The 16870-nt window shown below is 31.7% G+C and overlaps 1 protein-coding gene across 1 annotated transcript in view; it reads right to left on the reverse strand.

Annotated features, from left to right (window-relative positions):
• Positions 1–3158: 3158 nt before the first annotated feature.
• LOC141448986 (uncharacterized) overlaps positions 3159–16870 on the reverse strand; it is a 31148-nt gene continuing 17436 nt past the window's right edge. Inside the window, exons 2-4 of the mRNA XM_074117936.1 lie at positions 14146–14199; positions 7437–7595; positions 3159–3787 (exon numbers count right to left, since the gene is read on the reverse strand). Coding sequence (XP_073974037.1) covers positions 3599–3787; positions 7437–7595; positions 14146–14187 — 390 coding nt within the window. The 5' untranslated portion in view covers positions 14188–14199 and the 3' untranslated portion in view covers positions 3159–3598. The remainder of the gene's footprint in view (positions 3788–7436; positions 7596–14145; positions 14200–16870) is intronic.

The following is a 16870-nucleotide window of genomic DNA, read 5'->3' on the forward strand; positions in this document are numbered from 1 at the left end:
AAAAAAAAAAAAAAGGAAAAAGTTAGGCCTATTTTTTAGGCAGGCTTTGCTTCCAATTAGCAAATTAGGTGCCGTGAACGAAGGCGATTAGCAAAAATACTTTATTATTTAATTCTCATAATAACCATTAAAAAAAATGCAAGGACTAGATCGGGTATCCAACCTAGTACACTCACAATATATCTTAGCCGCACCATAAATTTTCACAAAAGAAAGTCTATTAACATACGTAGGATCTAAAAATACAGGTAATTAATAATAGGGCTGTTTCTAATCAATATTTTGTTTATTTATTGTTTATTAATTTTGTTTTATAACGATAACGACTCAGGAGCCGAATTCAAAGGATGTTTCTCTTTTGTCTAAAAATTATTAAAATTTGCCCACTTGATGATGGGTATTTTAGCCTGGCTCTTTGTCATCATCATTGGCTAGGGTTTCCATAATAATAATACAAATGTTGATTAAAAATAAAACAATTTGTGCATCAACATCTAGGGCGGACGGGGCTTTCTCTGTGAACGCCGGCCATAAGTTTTGTATATTTACCGTGCCACAATGGATTCTCTCATTGAGGTGGCATAAAACATAAATTAAAGCATTTTTCTTTCAAGTTAGGAATTTGGGAAGTTTCTACTGAACAAATGAAAATTCATTCTATGATAATAACATTAGAATAAAGAGAGTCTGGTAGTACATAGAGTTTCAAGTCCCCTGGTCATATGAGATTGATGTGTTGCGTCTTGTATATTTTAGTATTGTATGTATCTGTCTTGGCCAAGAATAGTTGTCACTATAAAGCCTTAATAGCCTTTTCAAATCAGTTATGTTGAACGACATTTTTACGCATTTTAATTCTAATGTTTAGCTTTTAATATTCATTTATAATAAGAAAATAAAAACTTACGCAAATTTCATTTTATAAATATTTTATTGTATTGCAGGCATTTACAATAATATGAGTGGGTCTATGCTTGAAATAAACAGGTGATGTCCCTTCTTCGGCTGGCAAAAATAGCAATATATCTAATGTATTTATTCATTTTTTTAAATTTTATTTTTAATTTATTTTTTAAGGGCTGGAATCTTTTTTTAACTCACCTTTAACTCCGGGTGAGAGCACACTGCGGATTGGGTGGCAATGAAAAGGCCAACATCGGCGCGAAACTGGCCACCCGTCTTCAAGAAACACCTACAGAGCCACAAACTCCCTCTGATCTAAAACACTTCCCTGTTACATAAAATGGTCTGACATTTACTCATCCTCGAAAACACTTAAAGGAAAATTCTGCTCCTCAATACAACCCTCCATACCAGTTAAACCATGGTATGCTGCATTTGCGGAAAACAGAGGATTTTACTGCACCACGAGCAGACTAAGATTCAATCACAATTACTCACCTTATCATTTGGCACATATGGGCATAGAAATAAATCCCATATGCTCCTGTGGAATCAACAGTCGAAGCCAATCATATCTTAGCCTGCAGCAAAAACAAGAACGATAGTTATCAGCTGCAATCAGAAGGCAATATTACAGACGAACTGCCCAATTCCGACCAACATAAATACTATACTGACTTACCCAAACATTTACCCAGACTTGTATTAACTACATTAGGTATAATAAAATTAAAATATGATTCTCACGCAACTATACGGAAAGTGGCTTTAAAACTAAACATACTAACCGACAAACTCCCCACAACATGAAAACAAACCAATGCATGATGACTAATTTGGAATCACCATAAGGCCAAGAAAAAAGAAGAAGAATAATAACAACTCACCTAATTCCATGGATAAATTAATGTAGCTAATTGTCGATTAAGGTGTTTTATTTTTATTAGGCGCTAAATTCTACTTTTCAGTAGTGGCATACAAAGAAATTTAACATCGAAGTGTTCCAACCAAGGGAAAGCATGCAATCAATTAGGCTGGAGTTTTCGCAAAGAACTCCAAAGGCAGCGCAGGTCAGTCCCAATCTTCAAACCATCTACAATAGTGAATACAACAGACATATCAGCCAACTCAAAACAGAACTGCAAAACTTTCTTAATAAAGGACATAAACAGCTTACAGAAAAGATAAATCTCTTTAGACTGATTAGAAAAAGATCCTGGAACCCGTGAAAAAGGCTCTTGAGACAGACCATCTGACCAAAAAACCATCCTCTTCCAGAACATCTTTCCTCAACCTTTGACCCTAGATCCTACGACATCCAAGATTTTCTACAAAACTGTGTGAGTGTAAAATGACCTTGACATTGCTCTTCAGTCAGCTAAGGCTTTAACCGAACTATTTCACAAACTTTCTCTTAAAAAGATCGCACCTCAACACAGCTAAAATGCTTCGTTACTCCTAGCGAAATCCATTCCTAAGATGCCAACAACCTAAGAAAAACCTAATTTCCCTTCCAGTGGTATTCCACATTAGAATTCTCTTTCATAAACCTAAGAAACCCTAACCTCTAGTAAGTCTCTAAACATATCGAAGTAAAAATCTATGAATACTTAGTCATAAAATCTCTCTGAACATACGGATGGTTTGGGGTTCAACTAAGCAATTCCAATTCCTAAGTCATTCGCAGAATCACCCACGTTATTTTTTATTTCTAAATTTCCATCCTCGTTGACCATGAAATTTTTATTGTCTCCTAATTAATAATTAAATTTGTTTAGTGTCTCCCTCCCCCAAGTTCAGAGATATCCACCCAGGCAACGCTCCAAAATAATTGAGACGCCGTTGACTCTGAGCCTGGCTCAGACTCATTGCTCAATATCTAGTACAATTTAAACAATGTTAGGGGGTTACTTCTACTGGCAGATACCCCTCCTCAAGTAGCTCAAGCCTTTTACCTCATTAGAATATATTTACTTTTTTTGCATACTGTTATAAATTTCTGCGTATTAAAAATAATTGTGGATATGGTTTAAAAAGTTTGAACAATTAATCACTAGTTTTATTTTATTTTTTTAATTTACAATATAAATAAAATAACAAACAAAAAATGTAATTTACAGAACACACTCATAGAAAACATTATAAAAATATTATATATATTTGGAGTGATGTTATTATGTATATATTTTATGTATCAACAAGAAACCTATTCCAATATCAAGAATCTTTTATTTATTTGTGTCTTAACTTTTCGAACGAACAAGATTCGATTGAAATAATTTACTAAATTTCAAAAACTAATTTCTTGTTAAAATATCTTTGAACATTGGATAGAGTTTCATGGGTACTGTTTTTTAGAAACGCCTTAAGAAAAGCATGTAAAAAAGTACAAATAAATTAAACTTTATCTCTTTAAGAGAAAAGAAACTTTAGTTGACAATAGTGGTTTTGAAATTAATACTGAAGCAAAGTTCGACTTTTAAATGGACTGAAAATTAGATTTACCAAGCATTTTCCATTCGGTTCAGCGTGAAATTGCAACTGAAGTTTTGAATAAAAAAAAATCAATAAATATTTTAATCTCTTTATCTTTAATTTTATTATTGCGCCAATTTTTTGATTGACCTCGGCAGTTAAAGTTGCTTGATAAATTGGTTAGTTGATTTGGTATGAAAGAATAGCTGTACAATATTTTTTATTGAGATGACCTGAACGAGAAAAATGCATCAACAATGAAAATTGCTCCCTGAATTATAGCCAAAGATCCTTTCGTCAAGCCAAGATTGGTTTTAGATGAATCAAATTTCCAACCGTTAAAATGTTGTATTGTAAGAGAACCACTGGCAATGTAGAGAGCAGCACCAGCCACACAGTAGAAAATATCCTGCGATAATAAAAAAGAAAAACTCAAATTATATTTCATTATTTATGAGCTCAATTTCAATTTTTAACTAAAAATTTAGAATACCTACAGCCGTTTTTGGAGCAACAGGCATGATAAAGGAATAATTAAATGTACGGAGAATTAAATTTGTATATGTATCTGACAAATATGATTACACTTGAATAAATTGAAGAATGTTCTTTGGGAATAATTTGACTAAATACATTTTCTGGTAATCAGCTTTCTACAAGGCCTTTGCTCCAGTTCATTTTTTAAATTTGAGGGCTTTTAAAGGAATTAGATCATCCTACAATAGACTAGGTTTACAATCCATACATTCACCACTGAAATCCATCCTCAACATTCTTGCCTCTATATTTCTTAGAACTCTTCTGATTGCTTACAACTTTAATACATAATAATCCAAAATAGATCGTTATAGATTGGATCCTATACTCTATTCATACTTGTCGTTGAGCTCGGTTGGTCCATCCCTTGATGCATTAAATTACTGAATTGATTTTTAGGAAGTTTCTGTGACTTTTCGGGCATCTCTTAGGTTGCTGGTTGGATTTTTTTGTGGGCAAGGCATTTCAATTCAATAGCATTCATTCTAAACTTTTTTATGTCTCGTTTGTGAGATGGAGGAGGCCACCTCCCATTGTGTCTGGGATTTAAAAAGATCAGGTTCAAGGCCTCTAGTCAGGATTAAGGACGAATAAGTGACCTTTGAAAATTAAGGCGCATCTATGATCACGTTTTTGAATTTGTTCTTACAAATAAATAAGCTTAGATGGAGAATGATCATGAATAGCGATTGGAAGAGGACCAAGGTGCCAAAGAGGTGAAAATTGAGAAGATAAGGAAAAGAAGCAGGCCAAAGAAGGCTTGGTTGATTGATGAAAAGGTTGAGTGAGAAGGGCGCTGCTAGGATGAGAGCAGGTCAGTGGTGGGCTAGAGTGAGTTGCTGGGATGAATAAGAGAACTTTCTTGAGGAGGCCAACCAAGGCTCCCCCGGTATGGAGAAAAAGGAATTGACGGGAATCTCCTTTCTTCAGTTTGTAGAAGCAAGAAAGAGATGCTAACAGAAAGAAACTAAGGTATAAAATCCTGAATGCTTGTTCCCAATTATACTGGAATTTTAAAGAGTAGCCATAGGAAATGTATCTATCTACTTCCGATAATTAGTTTATGCAATTGATACCTAATTGGACACAGTAAAGAGGTGATATCGAATCTCTGAGCAGATGATTTTTTTTTTTTAGCCAAGAAAATCTTTCATGCCTGTTTTAATGAATACAAAAGAAAGTATGCAAGTATTCTTTTGATTTATCGTCACTGAAGTTGAAAATATAATTTACAAAAACGTTATTTTGCAATGGTCTATGAAACCATTATCAAATTTTCTATGAAGTATTACATTGTTACATGCAGTATAGTATCAAATTTGTTATTGCATCCTTCAGAAAATTAGATTTGGGAAAAAAAAGTGCTTTTATTATATGATCAGTTAGTGTTGCAAATCCCAGTCTACTGTCACTTTATCCCTAATGAGAAATTTAATGATGCTCTAATTATTTCCAGAAGACAACGTTATAACTTGAAAATATCATTAATTATCCTTTGTCAAACTCTCCCCGCCCTTAATTTGGAGCAAGCTTCACTTAAAAGACATTTCTAATTAAATAATGGGAAAAGAATTTTGAACTGAAAGTTTTTCAATTTAAAATTGGAAACAAATAAAGCAAAGAGAAGCTCAAATATTGCAGTGGATGTTGTGTAATCAAATAGACGGAAATAGCTTTTATGCGGCTGTTGCTCACTCAAATAAAGGAATAATGTTTCATTGAAGAAGATATAATTGAATAATTTCTATATTTTATTTTTTAGAAATTGATTACTTTAAACACCATTTATAAATTTGAATTATTTTACATAATGACTTGATAAGAAAGTTTACTGCAAGCTATATTGATAAAACATTTAAATGATCAATTTATTAATTTTTATTTCTATATTAAAAACTTAATCTATCTTTTTTTTTCCTACCTAGTAACCCCAAAAAATGATCAATTCACATATAAATTAAAAATGTAGGGTTCCATTTTATTACATTATATTTATTTCATTTATTGCAGGTTGTAATAACAATTTATTATAACCGTCATAACACGCATGTTTTTCCTATTTCTAATTTATCTGATTTTTATCCATCCTCAGAGATTAATTTACCAGTTGAAAAATATAGTGATTTGATTTCCTCTCACAAATCTTCTACCTAAACCACAATTGCTCACTCAAATCAAAATGTGTTGAGCAAGTAGTTGAGTAAGGTGTTGAGCAAGAGTAGTCTTGAGCAAGTTTAGTATGTGACAGACAGAAGCTCTCTGAGTGGAAGTAAAATTCTCCACAATAGATGAAACTTCAAAACCGGTCAGAAAAACCGAAAACATGCTTGCTATGATGAAAGGACGATATCAACGATGATCTTATATATACAAATATTTGTGCCTGAAAAGATAGGGAAAATGACTCGTTTGAAAAGTGTATCTGGTAGTACTGTATCTATTCTGGGATGGAGGGGAGAGAACTCTTCATCCACGCGATATCATGAGATTTTACTTTGGTAGTGGGATAGTTTCCTTCATAGTTTATAACTCTTTTTTCCCAGACTTATGCGTAGTCTCCTACCATTTCTGTTATTGTAAGTAAAAACAAGCTTTGCAGGAAGAGAAGAAATAAGGAGCTCCATAGGGATGTCCGTCTGCATTTCGTGAAGTGGGTGCTTCAAAAATCAGCAGCTCTAACAGGAACTTTTTTTGGTTTTTCAATAAATTACGAGTTATTTTACATTCACATTCCAGGAAAGTAGTACATTTAAGAGAGGAAATAAATGACAGGTTGACGGTTTTGTAGTTATAGAAAATAGAAGTAGATTGCCTAGATGAGCGATCACATTTACCTACTTCATGAGTTCTGGACTAGCCATTTCTTCAAGGATCTTATAGTGTGCTCTATAGCTATCCCCATATAACTACAAAAACAACTCAATACTGGAAAACCTCAATTACTTGGTCATCTTCGATACTCATCCAATAAATTCAGCACTGACCCCTTTCAATACTTTTTCAATATTGACATCTTTTGTACTGACTCATTACTGGTTACCTTCAAACATTTACTCAATGCGCACATGACTTATAGAAGAAGATGAATGCAACTATTTCGTGTTTATGTTGACTGCAAACTGTAGAATTCACTTATTCACATTTACACAGAGTGCAGTTTACAGATGATTACATTAAACGGACAAAAATTAACTGAAGGTCTCGCAATCATTCTTTCAAGTCGCTGTATACAGTCACTTCAATCTACAATCTTCTTCGTTAGCAGATGACCCTAATTGCTTGTAAACTCCTGATACAGTATTTTTTTTTTTTTATTTCTAAGTGCTGACAATTAACAGGAAATTGATTTCCATCTGTAGGAAGAGATGCGCTCTGACAAAGAATACTATCAGTTGAACAATCATATGTCTAAGAAACGTAGTCGTAAGTTTTAAGCATCATTACATTCCAGGAAGATGCAGAAATTAAAAAGACAGAATCTATTAAAATTATTTAAAAATAACGACTATTTTTGAACTTACCATTGTTCTGTTGTTGGCATGGCCAGTTAAATGACCTAATACGTTTCCAATTAAAACTATAAGAAAACCAGCGAATGTGGTCATTATGACGAATACATGGACATAGTTGTCTGCCTCGTAGGTATTGTAATGCATCCAATATATTATTATAGCCATCACCTGCACAATAACAAGAGTATTATTTATTCGTTTATATTAATTGTAATTATTAAAGAATAATTATTCTGAAAATTTTTCTTAAATAAGATATTTATTTATTATTATCTTGATTTTGACAATTCTATACAAATGTAGTTCATAATTTTCAAACTGGGACGGTAATAATGTTCATCAACCTAATAGTAAATTATATGTGACTCGAGAATGATACAAAAAATTTTACCGTGGACAATCATCAACCTTGGCATGAATATTCAGAGAAAGTCCAGTGTTGGACTTCGACATCAGAATTCCACGTTTATATGATTTTACATCTTCTTGCCAGTGAATGTTCTTTAACCTGATTTTTCTTTCTTTTTTTTTTTATGAAACTGAAGAGAGTGATGTGTGTTCTAATGTAACTTTTGTTCGACCATAGTGTGAAGTATGCATAGTGTCACACGGGAACGTGTCAGAGAAATCCAGAAAAATCTTGAAATTTTACAAAAATAAAATAAAAATTTAGTTGGCCTAATTTTTTTTAAATAGGAATCTCTTATAACAGGATCTTTATATGCCCGGGAATATTGGGCTGAAGTGGCATCTTCCACTTCTAATAAACTTCCGTACGAAATTAAATTGCCTCATTCCTGATCTCCAAAAATTTATTCTAGGACAAATATTTAATTGAAAAGTGATAAAGATAAATCTGCATATGTTTAATTTAGGATATTTTGGTAAAATGCAGACGGTAATCGGAATGGACGGTTAGATGGACTTCTTGAAGATCCCCTACATTAAAACTGTCCGGTAGGACAGTTGTATAAGGGTTGACCATCAAAAACTGCACGAAAAAGTGTAACGTTGAAAAACACCCAACTTTGACAATTTTTTTCTATTTTTCTATAAAAGATAAAATTCCCAAATTTTCTTTATAATATAGGGCAAATCCTCCATTATAACTGTAATTTTTTTGCAACCACCCAGATCTAATAGGTTTCGAGAAAAAAGTTGCCGAAAATGAGCAAAAACGGCTTTTTCAAAAAATGTTCTTGTTCTTGTTCTTCTTGTTCTTCTTGTTCTTGTTACCTTTTTTGTAAACAACGTAGCGCCTAAACGCGTGAACCGATTTTCATGAATGAGGTGTCATTCGATTCGGAATTTTATGTAGATGTGCCTTTTGGGGGTCTCGATCCTATACATGGAATGGGAGAGGAGTTAGCCCCCTTTATGCAAGGCCCCCTCCAAAATTATTATTACTAATTACTCTGTAAACCTTGGCCCGATTTTGATAAAATTTGGTAGGATGATAGGGTTAGGGCTCCCCTACGTAACATTAAAGCGGCGATCAGCTCTTACACTTGTTAAGGGGAAGTATAGCAATCGTTTCAAATTATCGACACGTGAACCGACCGAAGTGTCATTCGAATCGAAATTTTGTACAGATTTGCACTTTAAAAGTCTCGACGCCGTGCCTCATAAGGAGGGGAGTTCGCCCCACCCAAATAAGGCCCTTTCTAAAACTATTATTACCAATATTTCTATAACGCTTAGTACGATTTTGATAAAATTCAGCTCGAATAAGTGGTTAAAGCTCCTCTACGTTGCTGATGCTCTTGCACCTACTAAGAGGAAGTACTGCAATCGTTTAAATTATCAATGATTGAACCGATTTAAATCAATGAATTGTCGTTCAATTAAAAAATCTTTGCCTCTTTGCCTTTTAGGGAGAAGTACTGCAATCGTAGTTTATTTTTCTTACTCCTCTTAAAAGGAAGTACTGAAATCGCAGTTTAATTTTGCTATTTACGTACAAATACCTTCCTATGTTATTCAAAACGCTTTTTCAAAAACATTGTTATTGGGGATGGTTTGGGGGACCGCAACTATAATCATTCTTTAAAAAGATCTCTCCAGTGGTAGTTACGGTTCCGACTTAACACCTTATCAGGTTATAATTATAGAATTGCTTATTCCAAATTTTAAAAAAATCTGTAAAGCAGATATGTAACTTTGTAAAATAGACAAAAAGGAAAATCTATCCAAAAGGTACAAAAATCTCCTTAACAAAAACTTACAGTTTAAAATGTTAAGTATAAGGGTTGATTAAACGCCAAAAGGTACACAAATCAGCAAGTACCCAACATTTCATTAATACTTCATTAATATTTAAGTAATTCTACTGCATTAATTTTCATTAATAAGTTATTTTTTAGAATTTATTAGATATCACAGACCCTTATGCTGGCCACTTCATTTATATTATTTTTTTTGTTATAATTATGATAAATCATATATACGTACATGCATGTTAAAGTAAAGATAAAGTTAGAGTAGGCTACTGTCTTGAATTCGTCTTACCGAAATATTCGTGAGCACAATTAACACACAGTTAATAACAAGTAGATTATTAAACAATAATTATTCATTTCTCTATTGTAATTTAATTTAGTACCCCTAATTTTACTTATAGTAAAATACTGGAATAATTAGCTGTCCTAAATATATGCATATCTTATTTACTTTATATTACATATATACAACATTGTGGGAAGAACACCTAGATGGAGAATGTAATTGAAGAAAACTATATTATTTGCGATAAAGCCAGATAATTATTACCTATTATTATAAACGTTTGACTACTACATAAAATAACAATTACTTTAATCGAAGAATGAACTTAAACCGACGATTTTTATTTAAGAAATAAAAATAAATAAATAAAATAAACAAAATCATTGATGTAAGTTGGTGTAAGCATTTTTTTAAACAAGGTTTTGAATTTTTTAGCCTCATACTTTTATTTTATTTTTTATAACGTTTTTCTTTTTAACCTGTAATTAATAGTTTGATTATTATAAATAATTAGATATTACAGTCAATCTACAGTGCTACTTGAACATATATTTTGTAGACGAAAATGGCCAGCATAAGGGTCTGTGATATCTAATAAATTCTAAAAAATAACTTATTAATGAAAATTAATGCAGTAGAATTACTTAAATATTAATGAAGTATTAATGAAATGTTGGGTACTTGCTGATTTGTGTACCTTTTGGCGTTTAATCAACCCTTATACTTAACATTTTAAACTGTAAGTTTTTGTTAAGTAGCTACTACAGTTGTGTACAGGCACAATTACAAGCGTTCAGCGAGGTTTTATTTGGATAAAAACATAGATTATTAACGAATTGATTAGCTTGAAACTGATAAAACTCAATTACTCTCTTCTCCCTATTTCTTGATAAAAATTTTTATCTTCTGTTTTTAATAAAAGAGCACAATCTGTGATATCGTTAAATTTTGAAATAGCGCTCTTAATATACTTACGAAAATCGCCCACTCATAAGAATGTAAAGTTTTAATTCATTTAGCAGATTACTGAGAGTATGAATCCCGTAGTCGGGATTCAACAAATAAGACTTCAACAAATAATTTTTTAAAAATTGAATTATTGAATAATAATTTTTTAAATTTTCTTTAGCGATCTTTTTTAAATATCGCGTGCTATTTTTAAAAATTTCTACCTTTTTTTTTTTTTAAGAAAATTGATTTCTAAGGGTTTCAATAATTTTGAATACAATTCAAAATCAATAGCTTTGTAGAATTTTCCAATACATTTTGCCAAGAAGATATTATATTTTGTAATTAAAGATAGCGATTCTTTTATGCAGTTTTTTATTTTATTTTTTTATATAAAATTGTTGATGAATATTGCTGAGAAATGAAAAAAATATTTATTGACTTTTCATTAATTGATAACACTGATAAGTTAAATGGAGAATTTGAACGTAACAAAAACATGGGATGTTTCTGCGCTCAGATTTCTCAAATAAATTCTTAAAAGAGTATCTTCTAAATATAATCAATATACCCTTATTTTTTTGCTCTGTAATGGGTTCATTGGTTATTGGTAATTGTTAGAACAGCTCTAGGAATTTCAAAATAAGCCCATTGAATATTTAAAGGTATAAAGTAAAGTCTAAATCTATTTACGCGCAATTCCTATCTAGGTCAAACAGCAACAAAACTTTATTTATACAGTTCTAACTATCACTCATTGAATGCTTATTGTACTGAAATGGTTTGCAGTATGAATAGCCAGTGAATTAGTATTCACATACTTCTAAACTAGTCCTTCACCCAGATTGCATTAAATTAAAATAAATAAATAAAATACAATAATTAAATGAATTATCTACTGTTATTATACTGATTCGCTTAAGAAAAAAAAAATTCGGATATCAAATTATAAAGAGGTTGTACAACAGAACCTGGACTCTCATTAGGAATATTGTAAGTTGGATGGATCCGAACTGCAATCCTAGTTCTCTATTTTAAGGTAATAATTCCTTATTAACTCTAGGTTGGATTTTATTAACTCTGAGTTCTGGGATATGACTGAATTTTAAGCTCTTTGCTGTTTCAAATGAATCTTTTTTGTAAGGACTTTATTAGGATGAAGCTTTCTCTCTCAATGACCTTCTGGAGTCTAAAGAAGACCGTGCAGTCAAGTTCAGTGTAACAACCATGAGAACTGCAGGACCAGGAAAAATTCTATTTGTTTTGTTTAGCTAACAACTATCACATTCTATTATTAAGTGCGATCACAGTTCGAAGACCAGTTCTCAATTTGAACAAAAAAATACTTCTTTTAATAATTAATAAAATTTTGTACAAGGAATAGATTATTTATTGTTTTTCCATTTTGAAACTGTTCACTTAGGGGAGGACTGCAGATATATTTCGAAAAGGAATGTAACAGTCTAAATATTTATTTATTTTTTATCATTATAGCTGCTATCTGGACTACAAATGCATAGAATGGAATTTGCATTATGTCATACTTACATTTTAATTTCGTTATTGTTATTCGGAATAATGTGAATTGCATGTTAATTGATAATAAGATGAATTGAGAATATCAATAATGAGTTTTTAAATTTTTATTGATTAACTAGTTTACTTTCTTCTATTATTGTAAGTGAGTAATACAACAGAAAGCTCTGATATTGAAAACAGTGAAGAACACTAAAAAGAAATATAACATTTAGAGATAGTTATTGAGATACATGATCCGGTAAATTCATATGTGAACCGATTTCAGATAATACACCTACACATAAAAAAATCCTAAAGAGATTTAGAAATTTTGGCCAAATATTTTAATGAATGATACTTTATATTTCATCTATTTTTTTTTTTTTTTTTTTTTTTTTTTTTTTTTTTTTTTTTTTTTTTTTTTGGCGCATCAACAGCTGAGGTCATTAGCGCCCGGAGCTTTTTCCAGTGCACTGCCGGCCTCCGGACAGTGTTCTCTCGTTACAGACAACACTGTCCATCACCGGACAGTGAGCTGTAAGAAGCTCCTAGGAAGAGAAAATCTAAGGGTCAGCTGCTGGATTCGAACCCGGGACCTCCGCGTGGGAGTCCAGTATGCTATTTCATCTATTATTTATAAAAAAAGAAGTATTCTATTTTGTTTTAATTTGCAAATTTGCCTGGATGAATTTTCTTGTGGTTTTCATTAATTAATCGGATTTTTTTGGAGAATGTTACAGAGGGATAGAAGCGAGCCCTCATCCGGGAGAGATTTGGTATACCATACCATACCAAGAGGGATGGGCATAGCTTGTCTTTCATTCAGATTTATTAGATAAAAAAAATTATCTAAATGCATAACTTATCGGCAAATCGATTCAAAAACGCAAAAAATAAAAACGTTTGATATTTGTATCTATAATTAAAAGAAAACTATGTCATTCGCAATCACCTGTTGTACAATTTAAATAAAATTCTAAGCAAGGAATCATCAAAGCATTTGTTACTATTGTCAGAAATCTCTGAAATAATCTGTTAACATAAAACTCTCATCATTCAAATAATTTATTATTTGCCTTCTATTAAAAATTTTTATCACGCTTATTTGTGGGTTAGATGTGATAAGTATATAGTATCTTTTCACTGAAACAATTTTTTATTCATTTGGATTTGAACTGCAAACTTTTCAATCTCTTTAAAAAAGTTTAGTTCGAATAAAAAAGTAAAGAGAATTTTTTTGAATAAGGTTGAATAAAAGCCAAAGCGTTTTATGCAACGAAGATATGAAATTACGAGATTTATTTAAAAAATTTAGATAATCGTATATAAAAAAAGTTATATGTCCCTTTGCATTGCAAAGCGGACTCTCATCGATACTTAAATAGATTTTTACAACTCCAGTGTCGAGAAAGAGTCGCTACTAATAATTACTTGCTTTCTTTAAAATTTATCGACATAAACATCGTAGTTGAATATAAGAAAGTAAATCTGGACTAATATCAGCTAAATTTTGGTATTTTTAAGCGTTCAAAAAAATGATTGGTAAAGAAGAACTTGTTAGCAGTGATGAGAAATTTGATTTTCATTTTTTGCAGTAAAACTTACAATACTAGATGTAGATAAAAAAAGAATTTGAAAGTCAATGTTTATTTTAATAAAATAGAGTAAATAAAGTAATTTTTTTGGATTGATTATTAAAAGGTTTGGTTTTGCTAATATATATTTATATATTAAATAAAAATATTACCAATTCGGCGATCTTCAACAGAGTTGCCAAGTTGAATGCCATATTTGTTTATATCTGAAATTAAAAGAAACAGAAATTAGTAAGATGATTTCCCAACAATTTTATATTTAATACAAAGCATATGCAATTAGGATACTTCTAAAACTATTTCATTTTTCATTTACTGTATGCTGAAGATTTCATGTATTTTTAACAGAGCGAGCGTCGTTTCTATGTACTGAAAGAAAGTTTGAAATAACTTGATGTAAATGAAAATTGAAAGGTTGCTGATGCATCTTGATAATATCTTTTTTCTGGTTATTTAAAGGAAAATCATCAATAATAAAGTTAATGAGAGCGAAAATTCTAAAATGGTTGGTAAGGACCCAAAAAGAAGAATAAGTTTTTTATTTCTAAAAGAAATTTCATTTATTGGACGATTCCAATTTTTTGAATTTTGTGAATTTTACCTTACTAAGTAAGCGTTTGTAAATCGTTATATATCGTACATTTGTATAGGGTAATAACCTGAAAAAAATAGAACTATACTGTGTTATAAACCGTACGTCCAGTAAATATATACTATTATTAAACTTCATGAAGACATCATCGAATCCGTGAACCAGGGCCCTTTCACTTAGCAGAGAATGTTATAGATGTCAGGAAGTGGAAAAGAGGTTGTTGTTAGCTAGCCAACTAAGTTATGATAAATGTTAATTGAGAATGTTGTTCGACTTGTTTTGGGATAAGCCTTGGGTACTGCAACATCTACTAATATTCGGAAAAAGCTGCTGCGTAAAATCTACGGTCCATTCAGTACGCGATGACATGAAGCGACAAGTTTTGATAAAAGAACTTCCTATAGCATTTTGGATTTGAGTTTGGGATTTTTTGTTGATTGGGAACTTCCCTGTTCCTTGTAGTTTAAGCGCGAGATTGGATTTTGGATTGGAAAAGAAAGTTAGGAGACCTAAGGACGAAGAAGCAAAAGGCGCGAAGAGACCCTCCGAATCCGCGAGAAATAAGGTGAATTTTTTTTTATATTCAAAGTGAATTTAAAGTTCTGGTCTAATTTGATCCACTAATTTCGAGTTTTATTAGCCATTTTAATTAGGCCTACCTATAATCTGTTTAACTTCTTATTTTTTTGAACTTGACTTATTAAATTTTGCTTGTATTGTAGCGTAACATTAGATCAAAATAAGTTAATAAGATGGAATGCCCAAGTAATGCCTATTGGGTTGGTATGTACTATGTACATCTATGATATCTCTGTTTTTATAAATTAACAAACGAAGCTTTTAGATGCAGTAAGTTTTCAATTCAAATAATTAAACAAAATAATATTTTTAATAGCAAGATTGCGTGCAGGAAATTTCTTCCGGAAGTGCTGAACTATCTCAATTAAAACAATCCAAAAAAAGCAAATAGAGACCCTGTTTAAAAATTATACAAGACTATAATGCTGAGGAGGAAGTAAATAGTTTAAAATGTGCAATATCTGCAATATGTGAACAGTGCGTAATGCAGCGTTCAGTCTTATAGGCAAATTCCAATATTGTGTATTTACTATGATTAAGGTAGTCCATAATATGTGCCAATATGTAAGAAATGGTTTATAAATTAAGTGAAAGTGGATTTCTTAAGATACCAAAATGACTTCGGCGGTATGACTACCCAGAATATAGGAACTTCAGATATTTTTATTGCAACGTTGGAGTTCCAGAATAACTATTATTCAAAGGGGGGATTAGAAGCGAAGAGTTTTGCGCAGTTCGGGGTATAAACCATATGGTTGTCGTTGTAATTGCCCTAATTTTGTCATTTATTAATAAAGGTGTTTTCTTAAATACTAGAGGAATCCATCGTTTTTAAGGTGACCCCTTTCTTTTAGTTACACCTTTTCTAAAACTTACTGATAAATTCCTAAATTTTTCATTTTCTATCAGTCCGTTTTAATTAGAGACAATTTTTTTTTTTTTATTGAAATGTTAATAATTAACTAACAGGAAACCCCTTGCCTTTATTAACTTCCTTGGGATGGAAATGTTTTTTATGGGTCGCTGCACAATTTAACGACCGTAGCCAAATATATTACTATTTTGTTCGCAATTGCTTATTTTAACTATGTTAGATCTATTTTCCTACGAGAATTATTTGAATCTGCATTTATGTAAAGGACTCGAATGAATCTATAACATTTTGCATGCATCCGATAGATGCTCCCTAATCATACTAGATTAGTCTGACTGATGATTATAAAAAAGATCCAGTTTCCTCTTTTCCCTTCATTCTTGAACAAGAAAGAACCAGGGAAGAACTTCCTGGCATCAAGGAGGGAAGCGCACTAGACCTCTATTAATGTTGCAATAACCCCACGAAAACTCTATTTTTTTCTTGCAGGCTTTTCCACTTACCGAAAAGCTTTTCAAGCTCAGGTGGTTTATGTCAACTCAGCGTTTTTGGTATAAGAAGACGCATGGAATTATGAAAAAAGTAACTAAATGACTCTTAAGTGGAGCACACCAACAAGTAGCTCTAAGATTTGATGTCTGAAAACTACAAAAATCTATTGGCCACCTCTGCACTGAACAACCAGACCTCTTACAATGTTTCCCAGTTATTATAGCATCAGGTTGCCAATGAAAAGTAAAATTCTATGAGTTAAACACAGCTGATGCTTACTCACTCTGGACAAGAACAAGTAGGATCGAGTCATTGCACCAGCGACTTGGCGATCGGGGAT

This window comes from Rhodnius prolixus, unplaced genomic scaffold (genome assembly GCF_049639745.1).
Source record: "Rhodnius prolixus isolate KJV_2025 unplaced genomic scaffold, Rpr scaffold_2, whole genome shotgun sequence".
NCBI classification, from domain to species: Eukaryota; Metazoa; Arthropoda; class Insecta; order Hemiptera; family Reduviidae; genus Rhodnius; species Rhodnius prolixus.